This window comes from Chroicocephalus ridibundus, chromosome 3, assembly GCF_963924245.1.
Source record: "Chroicocephalus ridibundus chromosome 3, bChrRid1.1, whole genome shotgun sequence".
NCBI classification, from domain to species: domain Eukaryota; kingdom Metazoa; phylum Chordata; class Aves; order Charadriiformes; family Laridae; genus Chroicocephalus; species Chroicocephalus ridibundus.
Window position 1 is genome coordinate 99,451,557 of NC_086286.1, and position 19,798 is coordinate 99,471,354.

General features: G+C 37.7%; 1 protein-coding gene across 1 annotated transcript in view; it reads left to right on the forward strand.

Annotated features, from left to right (window-relative positions):
- Positions 1-19,798, forward strand: part of EYS (eyes shut homolog) — an 884,174-nt gene that overhangs the window by 465,922 nt on the left and 398,454 nt on the right. Inside the window, exon 30 of the mRNA XM_063330257.1 lies at positions 15,837-15,961. Coding sequence (XP_063186327.1) covers positions 15,837-15,961 — 125 coding nt within the window. The remainder of the gene's footprint in view (positions 1-15,836; positions 15,962-19,798) is intronic.

The window sequence follows — 19,798 nt, forward strand, 5'->3', positions numbered from 1 at the left end:
CCACCAGCATGGGAAAACTTTTAGTGTTATCTCTCTTCAGCCAAAGAAACAGTAGCAGTGGCTAGTCATGAACAGGTAGCATTTTTTCCAGGTGACACTATTGCTCCTCTTTCATAAGTCAATCTGGGTTCAGAAGGGACTGTTTCTTGTCAGAGTGTTTCCAAATTTCGTAAACTGACTTGACAGCGGTCTTCTCTACTACTACTAAATGGAGCTATACGCTTTCCTAAAACGTCTGCTGCGTAGAGATTGCGCTAGTAATCTGGACAGATTGCAATATTGTCTGATCATGCTTCTGGGGAATCTAAGGTAACAGTTTTGATTTTAAATGTGGAAAAAAGGTTCAACTAAATCTTAAGTCTAGTTGCCTCTCCCAGTATGTTGCATTAAAATTGTGGTGTCCTATCTGCACAAGAGACATGCCTTATATGCAAAGCCGAGAATTTAATGTAGGTCTAACTGGAATCTTAACAATCTTGTCAAAGAAGTAATATTAGTCCAGTTACAAAAGTACTAGGGCTTACCATGCAAGTTATCCGATTATTGCAGTTCAATCACGGTAATAATAGTTCAATAGTTAAAACTGACAAACAAACTTTCCCTTTTCAATGGTTTCATTCAGGAGGAAACAGTTATGGTGAGTTGTCATTGTGAATCCTTTGCCAAGGGAATGTGGTGGTGGCTTCTTCTTTCTTGTACTTGAGGGGCTCATACTAGGGGATACTTTTAAGCATTTTCTAACAAATTCTACATCTTGCTGCTTCTGCATTTCGGTGTTACATCTGCATTTGTTATATAAAGTGTGGGGTTTTTTTATGTTGGAAGCTTGTCTTTTGTTGCTCCTAAAGCCAGTTTCACCCAGCTTCAAATGGATCATCTCTTCAATGATCAGTAGTCAGTCAGTGATGATTTGTTTATAGCCTTGATCTGCTCACCAGTGTTTATATTTTTCAAAGCCTCTACTGTTATCCAGTGTTTGTATTCCACAATACCACATAATTCATTCTGTGTGACAGAATATCACATTAAACTGTGTCACTAGAATAATACTTGTTACCAGTATCTGTTACTCACAGAGCTATATCAAAATTATTATAACAAGAGACATAGCACCACACAATTCTGTAAAGATAAGCAAAACTCAAACAAATTAGATAAGTCTGCTAGAGCTAAAAAAGCTAAAACACAGCTCCAGGCAACCGTAAGTCAAGTGCAGAGAAATCATGCCTGATAAGCCCCGGTCCAGTGGCCTTGCAGTGTTAGAACAAACCCTGTGTTTTTTCCTTCAGCAATGCTATATCTACTAATCTAAAGGACTAAAAGTGAGACACAGGAACAAACTGTGTTGATACTATTTGTAAAATTGAGACTATATTCTCAAATGGAACCTAATACAGTTCACTTGGTTTTGAACCATTCAAAGTCAAAATGACTAACACTGAGAATCATCTGAGACAGCCACCATGAAATGATCCTTGGGGATTCTCGTAATAAGCTAAGGGGTATAGAGAGTTTAGTCTTGACAATAAATAGCAGCCTGCTACTGAGGTGCTCACAATTCTGTATTATAACTGTATTATCAACAGTTGGGAAGTATAGAGGTCTTAAATAGTACTTGCAAAACTAGACTAACTAAAGTAGTACAGAATGTTTTATACTAGAAGGGCTATCTCTTTGGGTCACATCTCTCCTCTTCTTTAGCATTTTGTGAGCTCTTCACTTGTTTTATAATACAATATATAAGAATTATAATATGATATAATATACACAAAGGAGTTGCAAGCTCAGACCTTAGATCTTTCCCAATGCCAGTCTTCTCACTGGCTAGTCCAGCTTTAAGTTCACTGGCTGCTCATGTCCACACACACACAGTAGAGCAGGGGTCACACAGAAAATAGTAATGGAATTGAGTAAGAGGATAACACAGACTATGGGGATTGTGTGGAGGGATGGGCCAGAGCAGTAAACTGATGAGACCCATGTGTACACGCGCCTACTTTCTATTGCTATTCCCATCACATGCACAATAATGTCGTTTCCTTTGTTGCTAGTTATAAGGCTCTGGTTGAACCTCTCCACTGTTGTGCTTGACTGGTTCTTTCAATGTCCCATCAGTTAGTGACCTGAAGCATCTTGTGTTTGTTATCATCTCAGTTATCTATTGCTCCTGAAGGTTTGCGTCATCCTAGTTAATTTATTACTTTACTTATGTTTTCTCCTTTTCCCATATGATGAATACCTGTTAAACAGATATCCTTACAAACCAGCTGTCCTTACATTCCAGTCGTCCTTAAGGAAGTGTCTGACTGACCCAAGGGAAAAAAGCAGGTTGGATTTAGCTTTGAGATATTCTCTGTCTCAGAAATCCTCCTAAGTCTATAGCAACATCTTTGGTAGCTTAAATACACCAGAAAAAAATCAACTGCAAAGAGTACATTTCTTTTCAGTGAGAATTTTGTAATACAGTGTATACTTCTGTAGATTTCTCCCTCAGGATGGCTTTCAGCTTGGAACAATGAGTGCTTTGCATGTTCTTTGGGAAACAGAAATCCCCAACTTTAGCCACTTGTCCATAATTTGTGACTTTTCAAAATAAAATACTTCTCATGAGCAATATTTGATTCTGGCTATTTATAAGCAGGAAAGACTTTTAAGTGTAGAGACACTCAGAGTAGTGAGAAACTTTAGAGAGCAAACAATCAAATAATTTTTTCAGCTGACTGGCTTTGTAAATACAAAATCTCACTACAGATGCACAACTCCTAGTAATATAACACTAATAAGGAGATCCATCTTGCTTAAATCTGCTTTGCAAAAATTGGGCATTTGTGTAAACAAGTTGCATTGGTTCTACTAATATTGAATGGAGCAACAGGGACCCTCAAACTATGAATCGTCCCTTCCAGAAAAAAAATTTGAATCACTTTCTGGAAATTGCAAGGTAGGATAGATCTCTAAACTGTTATGAACTGCTCTGTGGAAGCACCATCCTTCCCCCGCTGAAAATGGGGAGATCTTAGATGACCGGGGGCAGGGGGACAGTACAAATAAAAATTGCTTTACTTCATTTTCTGTCTTGGCTGGAATAGGCTGCAGACCATTTTGGCTACTTTTATCATTTTTTGGTGTTGCGGCACAGAGATCACTAAGACGTGAAGAAGCAATGCCTTTAAGTGTATCTATATAAAATCTACTAATTCAAAACTTCCATTTTCATATGCATGGTTCTCAACACAGTCACAAAAGGAGCTGGTTTGAACCAAGGAAATTGGACAAATAAGAATAAGAAAATGGTGTCTGATGTTAATTTGCTTTATTGTATCCGTGATTGTGAATGAGTGCCTGGATAGCACAGAAACATGTCAAGACTGATGTTACGAGAGTTTACATCAGCTATTGACCTCTGTTGACATACTCATTCATTTACAAGAACTATTAGTAAAAAGCTTATGAAGAGTTCTCTTTGAGCCGGGGTTGACCAAATGACGATAGCTTTTCTGTATGTGAAATTTGAGTGCAAATCTGGATTATTTTAGCAAACAGCCGAATGGTGGCTTTTCATCAGTCCTGCAAGGGCACGCACACACACACATGCCAGTTCCTCCTCTAGTTCTGCCCACACTACTGGTGTGTGAAGAAATGCTCTACTTTCCAATTGGGTAGATTAATAAAATAAAGGAAGGAGTGTGTTAACTGTAATACACTTTCATCAAGGCTTAGCCATTATGCTTATTTTACTGTATTCATTGTAGCCTGAGCTTCCACAGATTAACCTTTCTTATAACACTGTCACACCCCACCAACTGTGATTTAGCAAGTACGTAATTTATCACTTAATAGGAATGTCCATATTAACCACAGTGGGAGATTTTACTGGCAGTAAAATCTGCTTTTTCTCTTAGGGAAAATAAAGGCTGTATCCAAGTGGACTGAGAAAGTTTAAGGTCTCTTATAATGAGAATGACCTTAGAAAGAATGGAACTTTTTATTAGCAAATGTTTAGTATGTGTTGTAGTGGTCCTGAGAAATTCTGTGAGAATAAAGACCCTTATTGGCCAGATATTTTTATAAATAAAAATGTAGACAATGTCACAAGTAGTTTTGTGTGTCCTGAGTAGTAAAAAAGTAGTTTTATTTAGCCCACATTGCACCTTCATTGTTATAATCAGGAATAAAGCTCTAAATACGGTCCTTACTGCCCTACCATTGCATTGTCTTTTTTTTTTTTCTTTTATATAGAGGTGATAAATTCTCTATTTTATTAACTCTTTTTCAAGCACAGAAGAAAGATGAAAAGTTGCAGAGCTTCCAGCTCCAATCTTGTCTAAACTACCTGAATCTGTTTTGGGCTGTTCCATGCAACATTCCTCCTCTGGGAAGAAGGAAGCCTTGCACTAGAGTTCCCAGCATAGGATGCTGAGGGTCACTTATCTAAGAGGAATAAGAGCTCATTTTTCCTTACGTTTACCCCAGGCAATAATACGTAGTAGAGATGGGGCCAAAAACCAGCAATAAATGTCTGACGTCTTTAAACCAGTCAGAGATTTATGTAAGTCTACGTGAAGTTCTGATTGTTAGTGAAAATCTGGGGCTGTTAAAAGTGAACATATGGATAAGGTCACAACCATATGGTTTGTAGCTCCTGTTCTAACATTGGTTCTCCAAGAGAATAACGCTATTAATTACCCTTTTAAAATTCATTTTACATTTGCAAAGCTACATTCTGTATAAACTAATGATGAATATGGAGAAGTTCCTGACTTTAAGAATCAGAACATTTACAGGATCTGAACCTAGATCTCTTGGACTATGTATGTGACTCCTCTTTTCAACTTACTTAATTTTACTTTAATAAAGATTTTTCATACAACTCTAAAATATTTTAATCATTGAATGATTTCTCCTATAAACAAGAAAAAAAGCAGAAAGGAAAAAGATTACTTTTGTTATTTCAGGTTATAAATCTCTAGCAGGGACCCTGATGCTAACATGATAGGAACATAACTGTAGATGAATAAATGGAAGAAAACCTTCTAAATTCAAACATACACTCAAGTGCGTTATTACTATTTTTTTTTTCTTTTTGATTCTCATTCGCTATTCTTTAAAACAGAACTAACATTTCCTGACAGCCATGGAGAGTTATAATTTATTTTTACTTCATTCCAAGCAAAATTTTACTTCAGAGGTAAATAAACTTTCTTCATTCTTGACAGTGCCTCGAAGGAGAATTCAGAGGAGGGAAGGGAAAGAAAAAAAGTAACACGATGTGCTAGACCTGTAGCTTAGGGAAAGCTTCATTGTCGATGTTCTAAAATTAACAATCAGAGTATCACCCTTGGGAAGGGTTTTAGAGAAAGTAATCCGAGAAAAGCTCTCTCGGGAGACTTCTGTATGTTCCCTGCTGGCTGCTTTGTCAGATTCTCTCCATAGAAACAAGTACATCAGGAGAAGCAATTTTCAGTAGTATTAGTGATAAGGCAGCTGACTCATATTACTTTGAACTTAGAGTCATTTGGCTTATGGAGACAATCAGTTTAACCTATGAGTGAAATCAGAGTAACATCAAAGATCTATGCTGATCCAACATAGGATCACAGAAATCACTAAGAGTTCACACACCCTTATCACTTTTTCAGAATCTAAAAGGAATAGAACATTTAAAACATTTTTTTTATATAGCTTACACATTGGTTGGGTCATCTGCTGCATCATCACCAGCATCCACAATCTTCGGACCAGATGGATGACCAGACAGGATATAATTCTCTTTGATGCGATACCTTCGTTTTTCAGTTTTCCATAGGAATTACTACATCTGAGCTTAATCATGAAAGTTCAAAATCTGTAGCTGGTGAAACATGTCCACCAAGATGAGCTCATTATGTGACCTGTCCAGCACCCACATTTCTAGTGTTACTTGTTACTTGAAGGCCCTGATAAAGACTACTATGAAAGTTGTTTGAAATGCATGATACAAAGCTTGGAGTAGTGAAATATCTGGAAGGAGGGTTTCTCAGCTGAAGTGATTTACCTATAGAAGTTCCTTCTAAAGTAATGAGATGCTTGGTCATTGTTAGATAATTATTAGAGCTTCCTCTCTGAATTCTCTATCAGGTTCACGGTAACATCCCCATAGCTATTAATCTAACTTTCAGAAAAGAAATATATCAAAAGTTTCAGTAACTTGATAAGTGAATCAAGAATGCTATAAAAGATTCTACTGCCAATAGTTTTTTATTTGAATCAATTTAATGTTATAGTCATGGATGGTCAAAGGATGTAAGAGAAGCAAGGACTCTGGGGTGAGACAACTAAAACAGCATCAGTTGATTTAAGATACAGACTTTCTTTGCAAATATTGCCTTTTTCAGATAGGCTTTGATATTGTATAATGGGCAGGAGTATGCAGATCTAATGGTTCATACAAATTTTCTTGACCTTTTCTTTAAACATCAGCTATGGCATTGTGAGAAACAGAAAGAAAAAAAATCCACACCGAAAATATTTCACCAGAGGGTGCTATTTTGCATTGTCTCAGAAAGTATCTTTTTTTTTTTTTGTTAGAGAATATGCTTACAGTACAGATCAGTTCCTGAAGAAATTCATATTATATTACTGTTTTCTGAGGTAGGTTCCTTAGCAAGGTTCTGGCAAGCTCTGAAGAGGCCTACTCTCTGTCTTAATTACTGTAAATAGAATTAATTCTTGAGGTAGGGAAATCAATTGAGAATTTCAGAAGTTATGTATAAATCTCTGGAAAAGCATACAGCTTTGTGGTGGGTTGAACTTGGCTGTCTGCCAGATATCCACCCACTCTCTCTTCTCAACAGGATGGGGGAAGAAAAAATGGGGTCTAAATAAACACAGGCAAACAGACTTGACTTGGTGTCACAGATGGCGCAGTGCACTTCACTCACAGAGAGAAGCAGCAATACATTTATTGGTATAAAAAAGGGATTTAACAAAGTTTGATGGTAAATGTGACAGTGTTTTAACAAGATCCGAGATGGCAAGGCACACTTGGTTATTTACTGCATAGAGGACAAGGTCAGATAGAACTGTTAGGGAGACCCTCCCATTGAGTCATGAGGTTCAGAATGGACCCTCTTGCTTTCTAAACTTCTCAGAGAGGAGTCTAGGTGCAGCTGGATACGATCCTAGTCACAGATTTGGTCAACGGTTTATTTCTAAAGGATTATATATGCACAATCAATCCTTTATATCACTTAGCTAAGATTTCAAAGTTTAGCACGCTATTAATCACCTACCAAGGATCTGTTGCGGCAAGGAATCTCTGAATGTCGAGAAGTAACCTTGAGCGATATCCCTACTCAGGGGAAGATCCTGGCATGCAGTCCATTGTCGTGCAGGAGAGCTCAAAGGGCTCTTGGGCTGTTCACTATTCATGGGGGTAAGATGATTGACTTATAGTCATATTTGCATATTGACCACAGTACCAGTATTGGCAAGTTAGCCCTTGCCTATTGTGTTATCTGTCTCCCTGACACCATGTTGAGCCAGGGACAGGCATCACAACTAGATCCACCCATTATGACCACCATGGGTGGTTATCACTTGGGCAGGGTAATGGGAGATAAAGGTTGGCACCTGGGGAGGGCGAGCACACTTGGGGAAAATTAAATTTATTGCCAATTTAAAATAGAATAGGATGGTGAGAAGCAAACCTTCCCTCCCCCACGCCACTGCTCCTTTTTCCCCAGGCTTAACTTTGCTCCTTTGTTCCCAACTCTACCTCCTTCTTCCCTGAGTAGTGCAGGGTTAATGGGGAGTAGGGTGTTGTGGTCATTCATTGTATAACCTGATGACAGTACTTCTTGTATACATTCATTTATGAGGCAACATTTTTTTTTTGGTGTGTGTTAAGGCAATACAGATAATGCATAGGTAGATGTGTAAACTAAAGAAAAAGAAACCACACAGAAATTAGAGCAGTTACATTTGAAAGAAATAAAAAAATCTAAACATTCAAAACTTCATAAACATCGCTTGCAAATTAAGTATACTTAATTTTTCAAAGTAAAGTTGGTAGGGTCAGGATTTTGGCTTGCTCTTGTATTTCTTGAGAAATAATCGTTTCAGTTGAATAAAATAATGTTTGTCCTTTTTTTTTTTTTGTCTGTGAACAATCCTACTTAAAAGGGCAAAAATGACGCATTGGATTCCAGTAAATTGGAACTTATGATCCAAAAGGTTGGCTGTTAGAGAGTGAAGTATGATAACGACTGCAAATTTATTTGGCACCATGGATGAATTTTCCCAATAAATTTTTAAAGCTTTAAGAAATCATGTTGTAATGATATGTATATTTAAAATGAATCAGTGCTCTTCCTCATTTTTTCTTTCAAATTAAAAGGATTCTGCAGAAGTTTGTTGTCTTAATACTGCTTGGGAAGGTCATGACTTAGTAGTGCTAAGGTAAGGGTCATGTATTTCACAGGAAACATCTATAATAATCCTGAAGGTGGTTGAATTATCTAGTTTTCCTTGCCCTTCCTTTTTTCCTTTCCAAACTGGCATGAGAGCATCGATTAAATGAATGATAAGGTCCATGTTTGATCGATTTTTCACTTTTTTAATTTAGAAGGTAAAACTTTCTATCACATTTGAAGTTGAGAATTATGGTTGAGATAATAGAGGTCTGATTCCAGTGGAAGTTAAAAAGGAAAAAGTTGCCTCGCAAATGTCAAGGCACCTTGTGGTCCAAGATGATTAAAACTAAACTGTTTGCTATATGAATCCCAAGGTGCTGCTATATCTCAGCTTCCATGACATTTAGCCAGTGACTTTTCATAGCTTGTTAATAATGTATAGCAATCCCAGTGTAAATTTGCAGTGACAGAGCTGGGCTGTTACAGTACAGCAGTTAACTAGATTTATTTTGGACAGAAAATGCAGATTTGAAAAATAAAAAAATCATGACTGATGTCAAAAGGGATTGCACAGTTACAAGACTGTTTTACTGAAGACAGTTGCTCAGGAGAGGTGCTTTTCACATTGATCTATTATTCTGTCCAAAGCCCTAATTACCTAACCGAGAGATATTAACACAACATTGCCCCACTCATCAAGGTTAACACTCACGAAGAAAAATTGATGTCCCAAACAAATTTCGTAGTGTGGATTGGTCCATAAAGTTCATTGATTTTACCAAGTTGAATGAGTCACATAGGCAGGTAAAGGTTACAGCATAAATGCTCTCTTATAAGTACAATTGCTGTTAATCATTGCTCCCAGATAAAACTAGTAAACTTCTGTGTTGCAGAAGCCATGTTTTTTCTGAACCTTATATCTCACAGATATACAAATTATTCATAAGCTGTAAAAGGTTAGAAGGCAGATGAAGAGAGGGAGAGAGGAGGGAAAGGGTACAGATAAAAAATAGACTCAAAGAATGATGAGTTACAAAACAGACTCAAAGAGCAACGAGTTGCAACAGGATATGAATTAGAGTTGTAAGGAAAAATTTGGCTGACATTTGGGTTCTTGCAGATTTTCTCTGAGGCTGAAAGTTTACTCACATAGAAGAAATTTTACTGTGACTGCAGCTATTATTGTTACAGATCAAAATCCTTCACTGAATTCTCTTAATAAATCACGAATCCATCACTTTGGAATTGTTTTAAATGTAGTGTTTGGTGTAGTAGAAATGTATGCATGCCAGTAGCCCTTAGAATGCAGAATTATCATGAAGTAGAACTTTGACAGTATCTATCACTGCTGCATTCTTGCAGGAGTTTTACATAGGACATCTTTGGTTTTTACTGGAAACTTCATCCAGGAGTTGAAGTCTCTTATTAGTTTACTCACTCTTTATATGGAAATGTATTAGCAAAAAATAGTTATTTTGGCAACAGATAAATATTTACTGCAAAATTCTGATTAGGCTTGAATAACTCCACTTCTGCATAAAACACGTGAACAAGTCTGCAAAGTTCCAATACTGATATAAATATGGAATTTCGAATTTGTGTAGAAGCCGTTGTATTTTTTTTATGTGTTGAAATAACTGAAAGTTTGTTTTAAAAAAACACAAAACAAACCCTTAGATACTTATTATATAACAAGCTAGTAAAATAACTTTGCTTTTGTTTCGAATAATTTTCAGGAGCAGAATAATTTTCAGGAGATTTTCATCCCCACAACTGTGGCAATGTGTCAGATTTTTCTACAGTTAGTGTTTGGATTGATAATCATTTATACAAGAGACTATAGACAGTTGAGGTTATGCTGAAGTGTGAGGAACTCAGGAAATAAGCAGACATACAGACAGATCTGTCCTCAGCTGTGTTCCAATTCATTAATAGATTCCTCTGCTGCTCTTTTAGTTTTAATCTGAAAAAAAATTTTTGCTTTGATGTGGAAACAGCGATGTTCTCAGGTACAATCTGACAAGCTCTGGACTAGTGGAAAAATAACTGCTTCATTCTCCCAGTGTAAGTTGTATGAATTCATTACAGGAAAAATGCATTTCTACCTTATTATTGATTGATAAATCACAATGTCCAACTTAAAAAAAAAAACATTTAAGGTATCCATATTTTTTTTTATTTGTTAATTTTCCTGCTGCATTTACTATTTTAATTATTTTATTTGATATAATGAAGAGCAGGAGTGTGGACCTGGGATCAGTCTCATATGTGCAGCAACTGCTGCATTAGATTGTTAGATGTTATATATAAAGCAAGGACATTTCTTATTACTAACAATTAGTCCAGTTCTGATCCACTGTATAGCCACCCTTTGGGTAGGTTGTCTACAACACTGTGAGACAGGGCTACTAAAATCAGGTAGATGGCATTTTATCAATCTTTGATTGATAAAATATCGATAATCTTACAATTTCTTATAGTTCTGTGTATCTATCAATATTATAGTATTAAATGCTCAAACTGTGGTTTAAGATTACTAAATCTACGAGTGTTTCTTAGGGCCTGATTCATCTTTCCTAAATTGGTCAGCCAAGTGCATATAGACAACTCCACCGTTTTTCTGTACCTATACAATTCTTTATATTAATGGGCAGCTAATCCTTCATCCCAAATGAGTCATCTTTCTTTTAGCCTGAACTGTGTAGCTAGGCAAGTTTCAAGCTTGCAAGTTGCTTTTATACTGAGTCCATTACAGCCTATTCTCCAGCCCCTTTCCTGCCTGTTCCCCGATTCTGTATAATGCCTCGCTCACTCGATTTAAATGTCCTAGCTGCTTTTTGCAAAAAGACCTTCGGTGCATAACTATTCACACTGCTGTTACTGAATCAAAGGACCACAGAACCCTGTGGGACAAGAACAAAGAGCAGCTTCTATCAACCCATAGTGAATCATAATATAAACTACAGTGAAAATCACCTTAATAGAGCTAGAATGCTGGATCTGACAAAATAAATCTTCCCAACATAACCCTGCTATTTAGGACTCAGGCAACAGAGATTCTTACTGCTTTCCAAGGACTGAATCTTCCAAGGTATCTGCAACCACTTGTGACACCAAGTACAAGTGAAAGGTACAAACCTTTGAATTTTTTTTTAGCTCTATGAGCAAAACATTCTTCACTGTCATCAAGGCATAACACGACAAGCTCTGTTATCTCAGCACTTTGGGGGATGGTGAGAGTGCAACGATCATGTTTTGGAATCATCTAGTAATAACTAATGAACCTCTCAAACTGAACATCTCACTAGAAGCCAAATTTGATAACTCAACTGTGACAGAGGCATGGCTTCTTTAGAAGAATAGGGCTGGAAGTATCTCTGCCTTATCACTCCCAACCCTCTCCAGGGATGATGGGGTACAGGCAAGGAAGAGGAAGCCTAAGGTGAACTAGTACTAGTTTCCAGAGAGACTGGAGACTGACACTGAGGATGAGGTAATTGGTCTTTTACAAGCACAGACAGTTTTTGTCCCAGAGCCGTTGCTTTTTAGACTTTTAGATGAAAGGAGCATAAAAATAGTCATGGCCCTAGTGCAGCATCATCAGGGCACTGATGATGCTGGCTCTTCTAGCTCTGGATGAGCAGTGCCATGGCAACTTCATCACTGAAAGGGCAGGGCCTGACCCTTTTATTCTTTCTGTTTCTTGATAGTTTTTTCCTTCTGTCCCCAAAATACGATTTTAAAACTCAAGTTTTATGTTTTAAACTTCACTTCCCTTTTCTCTTTCTTGAGTGACTCTCTTGTGTTCTAAGACCACTGGTGTTTGGATCTTCGTTCAGCCTGTACTTCCCTACTCTAAGTGTTCCCAGCCTCTTGTTCTGTTAGTATTCTTGCTCTCTCTCAAATGTCCCATCTGATCTCTCTCACCACATATATTAAGTAAAATAATTATTGATGAGCAAACTCATGTCTTGCTCATTATCTATTTTTTCTGTGTTCGTATCAGCCAATAGCCCAAATGGCAAGCATAAAGAGGAAGCACCTTTAAAATCATCACTGGACTTTGCTCCTGATTTAGGAATTTCAGCTTGGAAGTGCCTAAGATGTTAATAGTTACGCTTCAAGAGGATTTCGACTCACAGGTTTCCTTGGTGGCTTGGGATTAATTTAGCTATAAAATAGGTCTTACCAGATGGGTGGTGGAGCTGGCTACTGATTCTAAACCTGTGTATATATTTAAGAGGCAGTTTAGACACCAAGACGGGTATATGCCTCTTTCTTTCAGTTCTGTTCTTCATTGTGCTGCTTAATATAGGTGCTATTGAAACAGCATTTGTCATAACCAGGACAAACGCCCATTAGCTTCCTACAGGACCTTCAAGGTCATCTTAATAAACTCCTGCATTCGTTGTAGAAGGCAGAGTTTCCATTCTGGTTGAGATTAATGGGGAGTGAGGAAAGATTGCAAAACTGAAAGTTTGCAGGTATCATTACATCACAATTTGCAGTTAATGTCAGATGCAGGTTGAAAACTGCAAAGAAGTGGCTCCTACAGGTACATAGGAGATTTAATGGCCACTAGTTGGCCATGTTTTTGTGGAAGAAGGAAATGAGCTGTCGTCTTCTACACCACACTAATCCTCAGCTAAGCATTTTGCTGAGATGCTTATTCCCATCTCTGTTCTTTACTGCAGAGTAAAAATACTAAAGTTACATTCTTCTGTTTCAAATCCATCCAATTCAATAGAATCTTTTCAGTCTTTTGTTCAGCTGTTTTATTGGTGTATGCCCAAATTAAGATGATCACTCCTGATAATGATTGATATAAAGGTACAACAGAAAAAAGGACTCTATTTGCACTATGTTATCTCAGCATTTAATATGAGAGAAAAAAGCTGTAAAGAATGATAGAAAAGAGAAAGATCTTTGCCGTCATCCCTATAAACAGGTCATAATTAAATGGTGAATACATTATTCTTAGAGAAGCAATTTTTTGCTGCCTTTCAGTACTGAACTATTGATCTTATGTTGATACCTTTGTAAATTTAAAAGCTCAGCCTTCACAGTGTATTAGCTTTCTTTATCAGATAAGCTCTATGAGTTATTTTCTGTATACCTAGATATGCATTTCCTAATGAAGGCATAAATTATTTTTTATTAAATGGTAAGCAATGTACAAGATTTGCAGTCGTCATACCTTGATAAGAAAGTGATCTAAAAGCCTCTATTTTTCACTTGCAGAATGGTCATATCCCAAGCACCACATACAAATGTGTTCCAAAGTATTTAAGTTTAATGCCATTTATTGCAAAAGAACTGCTTTCTGTATCAACTTACACTTTTTACTGTCAGTTGTATTTACATTCTATTGTTTCTGTTCTTCCTAATGCTCAAAAAGAAATGACAGAAGGGAGATAAGAACGTGGAGAGCCATAACATAAATACAGATTTATAAAAAAAGGAGTAAGAATGAAGGAAAGTGAAAGCAAACAAAAATTTAAGAAGTTATTGAAGTGCTTTTCATATCCTAAGAAGTGTTAATTTCATTACTCACCTTAAATACGCATAGGTATAGTTATTCTGTCCAGAATTTGTACATAATAATTGTATATTTCTTCCAGTTTATGTTGTAACCACCTTTTGTTTTTTTAAGTGAAATGTCTATGAGCACACCCAAGTATAAAGTTAAATGGATTTTAAACTGTCCCAGTATTCCCTGTGTCTAGTTGCCTTTTTTTTCCCAGTAGAATATTCTTTCCATTATTTTATAGGCATTCATCCTTCTGGTCCTCCTTCCCATATCTGTGATAAGTTGCTCTCTTCAGGTTTTTTTTATTATTTTCTTTTTAATATGCTGTGTAGCCAGTGGAAAGACGAAGGTATCTGCAGAAAATCATTTAAGTGAATAGAATCATCCTCTGCACCCCTTATTCCACTGAGCATAAACTATCCTAGTGTTATTACAGTTAGGTGGGTGAGGTTAGGTGGGATGAGTCCAGTTCTAAATCCCAGGCTTTGCTGTTTGCCAATAGGATGAAAGGCCAAACTATATCTTCTCAGTAGATTTTGCTTAATGTTTTGGGGCCAAGGAGCTGTACGGGTGGCCTTATGGCTCACTCATTAAACCTTATCCATGTTTTTTCTCTCACACATTATAGTTAGATATTTGAAAAATAGTAGTGTGTTCATCAGTTTGTGCATTTTCCAAGCAGTATGCCATCACTGTCATCTGTGGTTGATCTGCACTTTGGAAAATCTGTTCTGCTGTCATTGTCTTGGTAGATTCCAAATTCCCATTACCCAGAGTGTATTCCATATAAAATGAAATAAATATGTTCTAATAGTCAAGGCAGAAATAAACCAAAACATAATTACTGATACATAGCGTAATGATTCTTCAGAAAGTGTTACAGACACCTGTTCCGTGGTCCATCCTCCTTCTCTTTTGCTTCAGGATCTGGAAAGCTAAGGCAGACACTGCAGATACTTCATTCTAACGATGTCTTTTGTTTTCACATGATGTAGCACCTTGAGGAGTACGTGACATGACTATTCTAATTTGCTCAAAGGTAGTTTTTTAATGTACTGATCTTCCTCTAAGTGGGGCATAAAGTTTTATGCTCTTCATTAGAGCCAAACAACATATAAGGTGTGCACCACCCCATTGCTAGCAGGAGTTTTTGAATACAGTGCCTCATGTGAAATATATCGTACAACACATCTCAAAAGAGAAAATGTCATTATGGGGCTCTATTTTGCAGAACATATTTGAGTATATCTGTGCATGTGCATGCAAGGACATATCTCCATAATGAGATTAGTAAGATTTCTGAGCTTCATTAGAGGTTTTCTGAGCCTATTTAGGTCAGTTGCATAGTTATATGTTGAAATCATATGGAATTATTTTGGTAATAATGATCACATAGGATTTATAACCAGAAAAATACAGAAAAGCTTTTTCTATATGACTAATATTTGATAACTAGAATGATAATGAAAACATGGTCCCTGAAGGTTAGCTTTTCTGCTGTAGTTACATTTAATGGTGCAACATTTCTCAACATGCAGTTTTCCAAACGTAGACGGCAGTTACTTAGTTAAATAAACTGTTTTAGTAGACAGACCGTCTCCCAAGAGTACATTGAAAAAGGTTTGTACTCACCTGCTAGAACCAGTAAACTGTAATTGAGACTGTTAGGTTTGATCATGATCCAGATGTGAAATTTGCAGATGGGTTTTACTGTCATAAATCCCCTAAAAGATCACCATGGATTACAGTGGGAAACTTGGAAGAGTTCCAGTAAAATACTCCTTAAACCAGAAAGTAATATATGAGATTGTGTCATGTTAATGCACATAATTTATACAAATTGCTTCCACACAAAGTATATTTGATGTGATTGTTATGCATAGTATAACAATTTGGAATGTTGTTTGCTTCAGGTGTCTTGCTGGATTTTCTGGACAGTTTTGTGAAATAGAAGTTAATGAGTGTAATTCATCACCTTGTCTACATGGCTCAACCTGTGAAGATCATATCAACGGATACACTTGTAAATGTCAACAAGGTAACTGATGCCTGACAGAACAATCTTAAGCAATGATAGTTTTGAATTACCAGTTTTACTACTGAGAAAATCGGTAAATTATATCAAGCTCTTTGTATGTAACCTATAAGGTACGAAATGATTAACTATCTCTTTGACAAGTTTTTTTGAGTAAAATCTAAAGAGAATTGGCTAGTCTAATAAGCATGTTAGAAAGACTTAACACTAAAACCAGCTCACTAAATGAGTTTGAAGAATTATCTAGAGCTAAATTTATGAAGTATGATCTTTACTGATGTAACTTACGGACCAAGCAGTCAAGTAGGCACTATATAGCGACTAGATAATTTAACTAGCTACAGAATAAGATTGACCGAAAAGAAATTCTGAACATTTTAACTAATATTTATTATTATTGTTGCTGCTGTTGTTGTTGTCACACATACCCATGCTTAGGTCTGCTGTCTGGGATGAAAAGAAATTTTCTGAACCATTATAAATAGAATGAAAACAAGCACTTTCTAAAAAAAACAGGAGCTGTTTTCTTATGCTAGCATAGATCAATTTAAACAGAGCTTGTGATTTAGGAAAGTGTAAGGGGTTTAGGATTTATACAAAAGGAAAGGTCACAATCAGCCTGCATTGTCACACAATGACAAAATTAATCTGTTCAGGACTACCCACTGTCTCCTGTCATGTCTATTATCAGAGAGCCTTTTGTCAACATAAGTAGGGTATAAATTACTACCTTGAAGCATTCTGCTCCATAATTCAGTTACTCTTAATTTAAGAATTATGCTAGTACCTATCTCCTGAAACTTTTAACTTTTCAGTTTAAGTCTGTTGTTTCCTGTTGTACTGACCTGCACTGCTGAATACTTTCTTTGATGGCACTGATCCAAGATTTCTTAGTGATTATTTTAGAGATTATTTATATGTATTCTGGAAGATAAATATTCACCCATGTTGTCTTCATACAGATGATGCGCTTATCCTCTTTGTAATGAGGTATGTTCACCTTGTTGGCTTCCATTTACAAACAATAAGATCTTGCTAAACTCTCCTGAAGTCAAGTGACCATACATGTATTACACAAAACTTTTCTTCAGTCTTTGTAGCAATCTGTTCATGTAATTTTTACATAGATTTATATCCATGGTTGTTCCTCATTATAAAGAAAACACATCATGAATTCAATATCAATAAAAACATATTTGATTTTACATATTTTTTCATTCTGCAGTGTCTCTACTGCAGTTTACAAAACTATATGTGACAGATTTAAAAAAAAAAAAGTAAGCCAGATACTGAAGCAAGATGTGTGTGCACATGTAATGAGTCAATATTGACAATTTATTCATTTGTTTAGCCAGTACTGAGGAATGATACACTATTATGTAAGACTTAAATGGAAGTATCTTTGGCTTACTAGAGTCTAATTAATTTTAGGCCTAACTTGCTGACAGGTTAATATTTTTATAGCAACTTTTTTTATGTCTAAGAGATACTCAATAATCCAGAAAGACACTATACTCCTGATGTATGAACCACTGAGTGAAAAATTTCTGGACTTTGCCATACGGAAGGTCAGAATTCATGATCATAACGGTCCCTTCTGATCTTAAAAGTCTGAGTCATGACCTATCTTCATTACTGTATGTCTTTTTTCCTCTCAGCACAGTTACACAATTACCCAATGGAAATTCAACATGGATAAAACTGTATGTCCCCTCACTCTACCTGATACTGTATATGGCTATATACCACTTCACCAATACAGATGACTTTAGGACAACTTAAAAGATTTTTTTTTTTATCATTACAGCACCTCACACAGAATACATTGTCGAGTTCAAAATTTTTCTTATTATTTTTAAAGCTAGTAATACTTTAAATATAATTGAATATAGACATTTAAAAATTGCTTGCCAGTTAAGGACTGTAACTGCTGTCTCTATGAAACTGTATGTGGAAATGCTTTGTATAAGTAGATAAAAGCTTCTTTAGGGCCTTGGAACTCACTCTTGCTGTTAATATGTTTTAAATACTTTCCAAACCAAGTGTAAGCTGCTCTTCTTTTACATTGCTTTTAACAATAGCATTCATTAGTAAGGGTGAAAGAGCTCTATATTATTGCTTCACCAGGAGAAGACACTGTGAAGGAACAACATGCATTAGGTATATGCATCATGTTTACATATAGAATCACAGAATCATAGAATCATAGGGTTGGAAGGGACCTCTGGAGATCATCTAGTCCAACCCCCCTGCCAGAGCAGGGTCACCTAGAGCAGGTTGCACAGGAACACCTCCAGGCAGCTTTTGAATGTCTCCAGAGATGGAGACTCCACCACCTCTCTGGGCAGCCTGTGCCAGGGCTCTGCCACCCTCAAAGGAAAGAAGTTCCTCCTCATGTTTAGGTGGAACTTCCTATGCTCAAGTTTGTGCCCATTACCTCTTGTCCTGTCCCCGGGCACCACTGAAAAGAGCCTGGCCCCATCCTCCTGACACCCACCCTTTAAGTATTTATAAGTGTTGATAAGGTCCCCCCTCAGCCGTCTTTTTTCCAGACTGAAGAGACCCAAATCCCTCAGTCTTCCTTCATAAGAGAGGTGTTCCAGTCCCCTAATCATCTTGGTAGCTCTCCGCTGCACCCTCTCCAGCAGTTGCCTGTCCCTCTTGAACCGGGGAGCCCAGAACTGGACCCAGTACTCCAGGTGCGGCCTCACCAAGGCAGAGTAAAGGGCCTCCCTTGACCTGCTGGCCGTACTCTTCTTACTGCACCCCAGGTGCACCCATTGCTGGCTCATGGTCATCCTGTTGTCCACCAGGACTCCCAGGTCCCTTTCCACTGAGCTGCTCTCCAGCAGGTCAGCCCCCAACCTGTACTGGTGCATGGGATTATTCCTCCCCAGGTGCAGCACCCTACACTTGCCCTTGTTGAATTTCATAAGGTTCCCCTTTGCCCAACTCTCCAGCCTGTCCAGATCTCTCTGGATGGCGGCACAGCCTTCCGATGTGTCAGCCCCCCCCACCAGCTTTGCGTCATCGGCAAACTTGCTGAGGGTGCACTCTATCCCCTCATCCAGGTCATTGATGAATATATTGAAGAGGACTGGACCCTCCAACTAGACTCTGTGTCCCTAATCACGACCCTCTGAGCTCTGTCTTTCAACCAGTTATCTATCCACCTTACTGTCCATTCATCTAACCCACTCTTCCTAAGCTTCCCTATCAGTATGCTGTGGGAGACCGTGTCGAACGCCCTGCTTAAGTCAAGGTAGACCACATCTACCGCCCTCCCCTCAGCTATTCATTCATCCAGTCATGCCATCATAGAAGGCTATCAGATTAGTCAGACATGATTTCCCCTTGGTGAATCCACGTTGAGTACTTCTGATAGCTTTCTTTCCCTCCACATGCCTTGAGATGACGCCCAGAACGAGCTGTTCCATCATCTTTCCAGGGATGGAGGTGAGGCTGACCGGCCTGTGGTTCCCCGGCTCCTCCTTCTTGCCTTTTTTGAAGACTGGAGTGACATTGGCTTTCCTGCAGTCCTCAGGCACCTCGCCTGCTCTCCAGGACCTTTCAAAGATGATGGAGAGCGGCCCAGCAATGACTTCCACCAGCTCCCTCAGCACTCTTGGGTGCATCCCATCGGGGCCCATGGACTTGTGAATATCTAATTGATCTGATTGATCCCTCACTGGATCCTCCTCAACCCAGGGGAAATCTTTCCCTGTTACTTTCCCCAAAGCCTGGGACTCCTGAGGGCTGGACCAAGCAGTAAAGACCGAAGCAAAGAAGGCATTCAGTAACTCCGCCTTCACCACATCCTCCGTCACCATGGCTCCTGTC